Genomic DNA, 12,000 nt, shown 5'->3' with positions numbered 1-12,000 from the left:
CAGAGCATAATTTACCAATTTAAAAACCAACAACTTCACAACAGAACCAAGCACATTGACATTAAATATCATTTCATCAGACAGGAGATTGAGAAAGAGGAAGTCGAGGTAGTGAAGATTCATACCTCAGACAATGCAGCTGATATGCTAACCAAATCTGTTCCATTAAACAAGCTTGGTCGATGCTTGGACCTTCTCGGGTTTGAGTTACCTGAAAAAAGTTAGCTCAAGTCAGCTTAATAAGCAAAGAGGGAAAGGTAATTTGGATGCTTACAAAGGTGGAGATTGTTACAGAAAGACTCGAAATCAAGAAGAACATCGTTGTAGGCAGTTGAACCATTGTTGACATCTTTCTATTATGTGTTGTAACCACCAGAGCTTCATTGTTGACCATTGTGCCTGTGTATATAAAGAAACATGAATGTAAGAATAATATAGAGTGAAATCAAGAGAGAGCAAGGCATTTGTTTTGTAATACTTTGAAGAAGAAGTAATAAAAGAGACCCTCCCGATTTGCATAGTGGACGTAGGCCTTTAGCTGAACCATTTAAACTTCTGTGTTCTTTCTTTCTAACTGTAGATCATTTAGCATTTATTAAAGTATCGTTTACACAATCATGTAGTTCCTCGCATCGTGTACTCGATCGTTTAGCTCTGTGTCCAATTGTTTATACGATCATTTAACTCTTCCCCTGTTGTCTACACAATCGTCTAGCTCCAGTCAATTGTCGTCTACATGATTGTCTAGTGCTTCATCCTATCGTTTACATAATTGAACTATCGTTTAGTTTTTGGAGCTTTGTGTACACGATTGAGCTGCCATTTGGTAAACGACAGAAGAATTTCAAACCTCAGCATATTACCTCTCCTGACTCTTGAGTTGTACTTGACTGTTAAATCTGAGTAATTTGTGATTGTGAACGTGAAAATCATAGTCATCTAGGACAACAATTTGAGTGAGATTGAAATCAAATGGATAATGAGAGAACTAATGCGTATTGGAATATGATTCAAATATTTAAATCATTTTAATATGAGATATTAAAATGGATAATTATGATTATATTTTTAATATGGGATATTAAAATGAGATAATTATAATTAAATAGGCTATTCTAATAGGATTAGGATTAACCTATTAGAGTCATATATCAAGGCCCATAGGGAGTCCTCATAGGAGAAACTACAAACATAATATCTACAATTATTCTGTAGAGATTTTCTCTAGAAAACCTTATCCCAAACTTAAAGAAAGGTTCTCTAACATTCTCATTCCCTATTCCCTTCGTATCTTTCAAGAGAGCTTCCCATAAATTGGATCCTCACTAGAGTCATAGCAAGGAAGAGCTAATGGAAAAGAAAGATCTCAAAGAGGAGAACGACGATTCAAGAGAAGTTTTGCTCCAGTTACGTATCGAAAAAGGTATGGTGCTTAACCTCTTTTATATTTATTTTATTTTTAATTCTTTTAAGAAATCAAACAACGCGATTCTATCGCTTCCCCTATGGGATGAACACTAGGATTATCATTCGTCACACACTCAATGTTACAACAAGACCAATAATAAGTAATAAAACAAACAGTAAAAATAATTAATAAAAAGAGTTACAAGGTTTGGTGACCCAGTTCAATGTAATATCATCTACATCTGGATAGTGGTGTGCTCAAGGAAAGATAATTTCACTAATACATAGTTACGAAATTGTATTATTGTACTTATAAGTTCATTTACAGTGACAAAAGAACAACCTATTTTAGAAATTTTAGGCTCTCCTTAAATGCAAGACTCCATCTCAATTGTAATTTTGATCTTTTCTTATTTCATACGAAGTATTCTTCACTTGAGAAATTAACACTCCTTTAGTATGAATCCAAAGTAACAAATAAGGACTAAAACAACCCAACACCTATAGAAGGAAAGAATCCATAAAAATAAGATTCACAGACAAAACTTTACAAAAGAAAAAGTATTTCTAGACATAAATGGCATCGAGAGAGACAACTTATGTAACATCATAGAGGACAATCTGAAAGATATGGTCACCAACGTTCAAGCTAGTAGAAACAAAACATATGGCCAACGCCAAAACACTAATAAGTATTAATATAAAATACATTGTATTAACAATTCAATTTATAAATAACGCAACACTAAGTAACACATTAGTATTGATTGAGCCCCTTGAGAAATTCATAGAGCGTTAAACCTCAAAATAGATAGACTATTAATATTACAAAAATATAGTAATTCCATAAATATATCAACGTCTGTGTTTGCGACTTGAGCTGCGGGTTTGATAGGAGTTTGTGGCCAAAGTCTCACTTCGGTTTTGTTGCCTGCTTCGCTTTCTAGTTTGAATCGAACTACATAGTGCATCCTGTTTCAAGAAAAAAAGATGGAAAAGAATGATTTAAGTAATACTGATAGATGTTTATCAGAATCTATCACTGTCTATCAATGATAAACAATTATATTTTACTATATTTGAAAATTTTTCAACAGTTTTATCAGATTTTGAAGAACAATGATTAGGTACAATCTAAATTGTAGATTGTACCTACTATATGTTCCTTTTCTATTTACCATACACAAAAAAAAAAAATAATAAATAAAAAAAGTGATTAAAAAATATATATATTATCACATGGCAATATTTCATTGGATGCAGCTTGAACTACACACAAGATAAGTATAGCACAACACCTAAGTTTTTTTCCTATTTAAAATTAAAAACGAATATCGAGGAGCTTTAGAATTTATTGGCTCAATTTCTAGATAAGAATATTTGTTCTTTAATTATCCTTAAAAAGTGGTTTACCTCTTCGTTGAGTTGCAAAGTAATACCATTATCAGAAGCAATGACTTTAAGAAGATTCATTTTACTATCCATATTTGGCTTCCTTGTAGATAACTTTTGCATTATCTATCCAATAAAAATTGAATATATTAGTACAACAAACTAGAAAGAAGACATTTTTTTTACGGATAATTAAAAACGAAATTATTACTAAACAGAATTAAACTATTGTCAAACGAGTCTTACCGAATCATTTACACTATTGTTGTTGCGTAATTCAACAGCACGACCAGTAAATTCTTTGCCAAATTGAGACGTCAATATTGATTTAATGTCTTCAAGTTCGGAAAAATCCTTCCATCTTGAAGATGCAAATACTACACTTGACACTGCCTCCTTCAATTCATCTGGACATTCTCTTTATAAAATAAAAATAGAAACCTTTGTCAAACGCTATGGAAGTTCAAATTTCTGACTTTTATGATTGAAAACTTTAATTCAATTTTGTTTCAAAAATAGTTTTTATTTTCTAATTTGGTTTTAATCGATATAATTGATTTGGGGAACTTAGTATTATCTCGAAAATTGAAATCATTATTAACAAAATATGTGATAAAAGGTGAAAAACAATTTTTTGTTTTTTTACCACATAATGTTGAAATTGTATTTTGAAAAAGAGAAATTTGATTATGAAAATTGTCGTGGGTGAATTTTAGCCTGACATAATAAAACAAATAATCAAGATAAGATAGAATCAAAATTAAGATAAAATAAGATAGGACAAGATTTGATCCTAGCTTATCTAGGATTAGAAAATTCATATCTAAATCCTAGTAGGGCTAAGATAAACCCTAGAACAAATCTCCTCTAAATACATCCTTATAGCTCCATAGAGGTATTTAAGAACTTATGACTTCCATTTTCTTTGTTTTGTAGACCCTCTTTTTCCTAAATTACAAATTTACTGTTGTTGTCACATGTAAGTCAAGTGCGTTTTTTCTTAGCTAAAATTTGACATCTACAGTTGGCACCATTGTAGGAATGATCAATAGTTGGTACCTTTTGTGGGGATGAGAGTGATCTACCTTTACAAAATTTGAAATCTTTGCAAAATTAAGAAAATCAAGGCCACAATGACTCACAATGACTCTGTTCTCGTGATCTTAGGAAGAAGTTTTAGTAGTAGAAGTCATAGGCAAATTGGATTCCTGTGACAAAAATAGTAAGGAAGCCATGGGCACATTAGATCCCCACGTCTCTAGTCCAAGTAAAAGAGTGCAAATTATGACAAAGGAATAAGATTCTATGAAGAATGGGGGCTTTATCATTAAGGAAAAAAATAGGAAAAAGAACAAAAGATGAAAACCCTAAATTTCATCTTCATCTTCTTCCCCATGTTACAGCCGCTAAAAGGAAAAAAAATTCTCTTTTTAGGTTTGGCTTCTTCATGCGATCTCCCTCTCATCATTCTACAACTCTCATGCCGACAGTCATCCACACTAGTAGCCACGTGTCAGCCTCAACCCAGAAGCCACCATGATCGCCGCAGTTCATACCATCCAGTCGTGGATTTGTTCCTTTTGTTCGTGCAACTCTCTTTATCTAAGCATTCTCTCTCCATTTGTGGATCCAGCGCTGTCATCCACCTTCGACGGGTCATCTGAGCGTGTCACCGGTGAGTTGTTCTTTTTTTTTTTTTTGGTCTCTCTTATAAATCTTATCTTTAGATCTGTTTGCTGGCACCCATCAGTCCACTGTTCAACAACCATCCCATTGCTAGAATCTGTTGCAACTGTCGAAATAGTTGCCACCAACATGATCCATCCAATTGTGATCAGTGCAGGTTTACGATATTTCAGATATGCGTAGTGGATTTTAGATCTGGTCCATTTTCCGCTCAAGTTCTAGATCTGTGTTTGTTTATGCTTTCGCCGTTGATAGTTAGATCCGCTATCGTTCATCAGCCACCATCTCTACCCGCACATCCAATTCTTGCAGCAGGTCCACCATCGTCTTGCCACTTATCTGCTGTTGGCCGCTACGATCGCTCACCACTATCGCTGTTAGAAGCCGCTAGAAATACCACTCGTCCACTGTTGTCTAGATTCGTCGTTGCTTTCTTAGATCAGAGTTCAGTCCCATATGCTTCAGATTAGATCTGCTCGTTCATCCAGATCATCCATACAAATTCGTTCTTGATTGCTCTTCATCACTGTCCATATCCGTCGTGATGCCTAGATCTATCGTTGTTGCTTAGATCCGCCTCCATTGGTGATGGCTTCTCGTTACCTTTCACTCAGATCCATTCGTAATTGTTCACGAGGGATCTTTTCTTTGATGTTCTTGTTGAATAGGGGTCTATGAATTCATGGGTTCACCGTTTGTACAGATCTTTTCTTACCACTTCAAGATAGTTACTACAATTGAAAAAAAACGGCAGCAAATTTCAACGATTTTCATCTAAACTTGTAGTTGGAAAGCTCACACAAACTCATGCAAGATCTTAAGTGAAAGACTCATCCAACGATGAAAATGTGTGGCATGACTACTACTGCACGTGGATAACAACAACTATCACGAGTGGCAAATTCTTCTTCAGACTCAATTTATGGGCACAAATGCCAGAAAGTTCATCTTCCCCTTTATACTTATTGTTGTATCAATGAGTGATTAGGAATGGGATATGATGAATGTGTTAAGTGTACGTCAACCTAAAATATATTGATGCACTCACTGACCCACACCATAAAAATGGGGGGTGGGGGGAAATAGTTCACCTTCTCCTTTGTGCTTATTGTTATATTAAAGAGTGATTGGGAGTGGAATATGATGAGGATGCTAAGTGTGTGTCAACATAGTTAAGATATACTGGTGCACCTGTTGACCCAAACCATACAAAAAAAGAGGCAAAGAGTTTGTTAGAAGGATGAGGTTCTCTAGTCCTCAACCTATTAATTTCTACCCTAAATGGTTTAACATAATCACAATGTGGATTAAGGGTCTTACCCATGAGCATCAACAAAGTCTGTTTTGACTTGGAGGTTCTTAATGTAGCATGGAGATTATCCTAAAATTGTCCTCGAGGAAAAATAAATTGAAAGGGAAAATCAGTACCTCAGAACTCTTCCTTGATAAAGCTTGAGGCCATAACAAGTATGACACAAGATTCAAATATAGGAGAGAATGAAAACTCCTTTAGAGCTCCTAACCACAATTAAAATCTAAGACGATTGGATCGCAAAGAATTTAGAGTCTAGATGAAGCACCAACTATGATGTGAAGATAAAGTTTGTCATCATGTAAAAAAAGCTACATAGAATTAGAGCAAATTTAAAATCTCAACCTATAAAGATACAAAATACAATATAAGTTTTACATTGATGCCACTTTACAAATATCTTAAGTTATTATTTGAAGTGTCACAAAAAATTTGCAAATGAATATTTGTGAAGAATTTTGGAAGCAATGCAACTATTTATAATTATTTGGATGTATAATTTTATGAAACTAGTTAAAGAACCTCAATAGAAGATTTAAGAACTCACAAAATAAGAAAATTTTCATGAGAAACCTAATTGGGACTCAAATAATTTTCTGAGTATAGTTATTTGGTGAAAAATGGGGCTGGCCACCCCACAGTCAACTAACTAAATTCAAAGTCCAAAATCTGAGGACCTCGGACGGACTAAAGTTTATCACAAAAGATAGACAAATTAACCTCACTTAAGCAAAGATAAGCAAATAAGCGACGGGACGGATAATTAAGCTACATGATTATTGAAGATAAGCAAAGAAGCTACGAAACTGATGATCAAGCTACAGGATTATTGAAGATAAGTAAAAGTGACAACCCATAAGGGGAAATGATGGGTGAAGTAACCATAACTTCACCCACAGGGCAGAGAAGGATATCAAGAAGCTGGTCGAGCTTAATAGGTTTGGTAAAGTAATATTCCAGATCAGCTCATGATCCAAGGCCTACCTTAGATTAGGAGAGCAATGTTTTGTTGCCTTAGCCTATCCTTGGGGTGAGTCTAACATAATTTGGCGCATTAACTTCGCTCTGAGATGAAGAAGCACGTTGAAAAATCGATTGAACCTCAAAAGGTTTGGCTTGATAAGCTCAATACCCCCAATGTTGGAGATAAGTCTCGTGATGGGACATACGATAATAGAAGGAAGATTGTACTCCCAAGTTGATTTCTCAAAAGATTGACCCCATAGAAACACAGTCAACCACGAACCCCAACTTAGGGAGTGGAGGCTAATTTTGTGGCTGAATTTTAGCGCAATAGAACAAACCCAAAAATCAAGATAAGATAGAATCAAGATTAAGATAAAATAGGATAGGATAAGATTCGATCCTAGCTTATCTGAGATTAAGAATCCCTAGATCGAATCTCCTATAAATACATCCTTATGGCTCCATATGAGGTATCTAAGAACTTTTGATTTCTTATTTATTATTTAATTCTCTTACTAATTTAGACATCAAAGCCTTTTTTCTTTATTTCGTAGGTACTCTCTTCTCTAAATTACAAATTTACTATTTTTATCACGTGAAGGTCAAATGCATTTTCTCTTTGCCAAAATTTGATATCAACAAAAATGGGTATAAACTAATAATGCAAAGAATCAAAACCTTCCACGTCCAAGGAGGTAGATGCTTTCCATCAAGAGATTGAGATATCCTTCAATCATACCATAAGCATCCAAAAGATTTTGATGTTCAATCATTTCCTCGCACTGCAAACATCATAAAAAAGTGAAAAAAATTCCTCCTGAAAACAAAACTTGGAATTTCTAAAAATTCAAATTGTGAAAATTTCAACCTTCTGAAAGTTGACATGTGTGTAAATATTAGTGGTGATCTTTGAAACAGTATAAAATATCATAGTTATGACTTATTTCTGTAAAAAATTATTTTTTTATTTAAAAATTTAAAATAAATAATTGGATGCATTTATTTATTTATTTATTGTATATAACTAACAAAAATATAGTCCGTAGAAAATTTGTTGAATTTTTTCTCTCTATTTAACTCTAGATTTTCGATTTCATTAATTTAAACTTTAATTAAGTTTTCAAATTAATCATCATTAGAAAGAGTTTGCACACATACACAAAGTCCCATATGTTACTTTATAATGGGTACTTCTTTTATTTTATTTTTTTTTTTTGTGAAAAGAGTATTTGTTATCCAAAGAAAATAAAATTGTTGAAGAAATTTATAGTAAAACAGCTCGAGTGTGTTTTTAAATTTTAGAGTAGGGCTTTAGTTTTTTTTTTTTTTTTTTTTTCTTTCTTTTTTTTTTTCATTTCTCATCTTCCATGTTCCTTTTCTCATTTCATTAATGAAGTGCAAAGTTCCTCAATGAAGTATTTCCCTTTCCCGAATCGCTTGCGTGGGAGTATAGGTTTGTTGCTCTTTTTTATTTCTAAGTTTTGTGTTTTGTCTTCTTAGAAATCTTTATTTAGACAGAGAATGGAAAAAGGAGTGGGAAAGTAAATTTCCCGCGAGTTAGAACGGGGATGGAAAACACATTCTCCATCCTCATTCTTTGCCCCATTTAATTATTTTCACTATCATTTTTTTAAAAAAAAAATTACACAAGCACAAAGGAGTGTGGGATGAAAATTTTTCAAGAGCTAAACAAAGATGGATACGGGGAGTGCATGTGTGCACGTGCACGTACACAACTGCACACACATACACATATAATATGAACTGAATAGAGAATTTTGCTCTGATCTCCCAAATACACCCAAAAACACTCTAAATATGAGATTGAACTAAACAAAGATTATTTTTCTCGATCTTCACAAACTCAAATAGAGAATTATGTGAGGATGGATGATGAAATGGGGGTCGGGATGGGAACGGAAAAGCCCCCATCCTTACCCCCATGGACATCTTTAGTGGTAAGTGGAAGACTAAGAATCGCCATCACCTAAATCTCTATCCCCTTCCTCTCTGGCATTGATGTCACTTTCATCTTTCGTTTTTATTGTATTTTTTAATTATCATACATCAAATTTATGTAAAAAAAAAAAAAAAAAAAAAAAAAAAAAAAAGTTAGTAAACACAACACAAATTATTGATATCCGGAAGTAAACGGGAAAAAGAAAAGGGATGAGAGGCGTACACGAGAGAGAGCAAGGCCGGAAAGGCCATCTTGAAGGAGACGAACGACGTCGTCACGACCTTCGGAGTATCTCCGATGGTGATGGTTTTTCAGCGCTCGGAGGCGAGTAAAAGCGGATTGGACCAGACGTCTGAAATCAGAGGACTTGAAGCTTCTTCCCACAAGAGGATTCAAAATTCTTCTCATAATTCTTTTGAACCAGAAGCTCCACACACAGAAGAAAGAAGGAGAAGAAGCTCCTTAATTGGAGAGAAAAAAAGAAGATTCAAGAAGAAGATTATCTATACACACAAAACCAAGGTTGACTTCTTTTTAGGTAGTGTTTCTCTTTTCTTTTAAAAATTTAAAGTTTTGGGATTCTTTTATTTTTCTCTATAAATTTTTATATTTATATTATTTTGGTTGTTAAACCTTCAAATCTTTGCGTATGACCCTGAAAAAAATATATATATTTTTGTTATTCATTGTATAATGGATAGATAATGCGGCTTTAAATTTATATAATAATATTTATGTTTCTGAAATTAATGTATTTGATAACTATTTCGATTTTTTTATGAAACAAAAAGAAACAACATAATCTTTTTTGGTAATGGTTTATTGTTTCTAGTTTCTTATATTTTTTTTCCTTATTTTTCTTTTTATTTTATAGTTTAAAAATAATTTAATTATGTAACTCCCTCTCCTCTACTCTCCCACTCCTCTTTATAAAGGCTAGTGATTTTATTTAATTAAATTAAATTAAATTAAATTAAATTGTTAAGATATTTAATATTTAATTAAATATTTGCATTATATTTAAATATATATTTCTCTCATAACTTATAGTTTAATTATGAGTCTTATTAATATTAACTTTTAATCTATAGTTTTAATATCAATCTCATTCAAATCTTCCATATTGTATAGTTTAATTAAAACATATATAATTAACATATATTCCTAAAATTAATTTGAACAACAAATTATTCTTTCGAAACATTGGTCCTTGTTAATTCATTGTGAGCTAGCAGGGGACCTAATGAACCTACATATTATAAGCTCTAATGATCCAAAATTAATTAATTAATGAATATTTATTAACTATGGGACAGATTACTATAGACCTGTAGTTGCACTCTTATATACTGTAAAACATGTTGCATCCATGGATATAACCATTATACATAAGTCGATCATTTACAAGTTATTTGTAATTAAAGCTCGATCAAATGTCTATTTTACCTCTGTAATTACCTCTTTATCCTTAAGTATCATTGATCCTCTAATGAACAATTTGTTTATGGAAGGAAATGGCTCATCTACTTACGTAGGATGAGAAGAAGTGAATTCCATCTTGTGAAGTTATGTTCATAGTTTTCCACTCGACCAAGTCTCCAAAATGGTAGACTTATTTAGTCGGAGACTCAGGCCACTCTCATTCATACAAATCAAAAGACGAGGTCTCACAGACACGAGTTAATAACTCACTTAGGATTGAGATCAAGTTACATATGATCATCCTATGAAATATTAATCTCTTCAGTCAATGACATTACAAAGAGAAACTAATAATTTTGCAGTCTTATACGAACTCTTTGTATAAGATATCCCCACTTGCATGTCTTTGCAAGAACAATTTGAATCATGTCATTTGTAACAACTATAAAGTAGGTCATATTCATAGTGTCACAAGGATAAGGCACCCAACCTTCTCCATATACTATAAACCATTTTGATTGTTACTTGAACCTGATCTACCTGAATGTCAACTATATACTGTTAAGTTTCATTTAAATAACCTTGGATTTTCATTATTGGATTTGAGTTATGAAATTCTAAGAAAACTAAATAAAATAACAAAAATTTATTAATAAATAAATCGTTTACCAAATTAAAAACCACGAGTTTAGGGCATAAAACCCAATAGAAAATACATATTCATTCATGAAACAATACAACTCTACACGAATGATCACATACCATTTATTCTAACAATCTCCCTATAAATGAGAATCTGGATCAGGATAGGTAGTAAAAAAATTTAACTTTCCCTTGTGAACATTAATTGAGTTTATTTGGTTAATCAGTAGACTTGATGTCTTGAACTGTTAACAATTTTAGAGTAAGCTAAGACAATAGAAGTCACACAGTTTTTCATTCTAATAAAGTCAATTCTCATAATTGTGTTTATTTTGGCCTTGAATATCATCTGGTCTTATGAGTGTTTTAGAGAAATCGCCTTAAAATTCTCATAGAAGCGACCCCTTCATACTCACATAAGTGATTTCTATAAAGAACATGGTATATGCTTTTTTCATAAATAATTATTCAATAACTTATAGACATCATTAAAGTATAGTGTTTGCCTTAAAAACTAAACTTGAACTGTCTCATCATTCTAGCACTACAAGAAATTTTCCCTTTTTCGATGGCCAAAACCGTCGGAAAAAGCCACAAAACCATCAAGAAAGGCTTTCTTGATTTTTTTTTTTTTTGTTTTTATTGTTGGCAAGGGGAAATCCTTACCTTGACGAAAAATAGTGACATTTCGTCGAGAATAAAAGATTTTGCGATAGCAAAAGTGGAGAGGCTTTCTCCTGACGCCTATAGATTGGCGTCAAGAGAAATTACTTCCCCCGATCCCAAAAACCAAATTTTTGGCATTGGGCAAAGTGACTTCTCTCGATGGCCATATGATGGCAGTGGGAGAAGTGTCTTCTCTTGATGCGAATATATGGGCATCGAGAGAAATTGAAATTATGTGCATGATATTTATCCCAACACTAAAATCCTTAAGTTTTCATCGGGAAAGGCCATATTTCCCAATGCAAATAAATTTGGGTATTGGGAGAGGTTATGTTTCCCGACGATATAAAATAATTTATGCTAATGTTGTTTTTCCCGATGCCCTTGAATCTGGGGTCGGGAGAGGTTTTTTTCAAATTAAATTTTTTATAATTTTCTAAATATCAAACCTATTAAAAATGTAGTCAAATAAACTAAAATCTTCAATATTTAATTAATTTTCTTCCATAATTGACATTGAAATAGCATCACATATTATCTTCAATAT

General features: G+C 32.8%; 1 protein-coding gene across 2 annotated transcripts; it reads right to left on the bottom strand.

The window, feature by feature from the left end:
- Window positions 1–2,183: 2,183 nt before the first annotated feature.
- Window positions 2,184–9,373, bottom strand: LOC120075284. 2 transcript variants are annotated; one of them, XM_039028508.1, is made up of 5 exons: window positions 8,946–9,373; window positions 7,442–7,545; window positions 3,046–3,217; window positions 2,821–2,925; window positions 2,184–2,379 (listed from the first exon to the last, which is right to left on the bottom strand). In XM_039028508.1, exons 1-5 carry the CDS (start codon window positions 9,129–9,131, stop codon window positions 2,263–2,265), a joined length of 684 nt encoding a protein of 227 aa, XP_038884436.1. In that variant the 5' UTR covers window positions 9,132–9,373; the 3' UTR covers window positions 2,184–2,262. The 2 variants fall into 2 exon arrangements, with proteins under 2 accessions (XP_038884436.1, XP_038884437.1); XM_039028509.1 differs by lacking the exon at window positions 2,821–2,925.
- Between the last annotated feature and the right edge of the window lie 2,627 nt (window positions 9,374–12,000).

Source organism: Benincasa hispida, chromosome 4 (assembly GCF_009727055.1).
Source record: "Benincasa hispida cultivar B227 chromosome 4, ASM972705v1, whole genome shotgun sequence".
Classification (NCBI taxonomy): Eukaryota; Viridiplantae; Streptophyta; class Magnoliopsida; order Cucurbitales; family Cucurbitaceae; genus Benincasa; species Benincasa hispida.
This window is presented reverse-complemented; position numbering and strand designations above follow the sequence as displayed.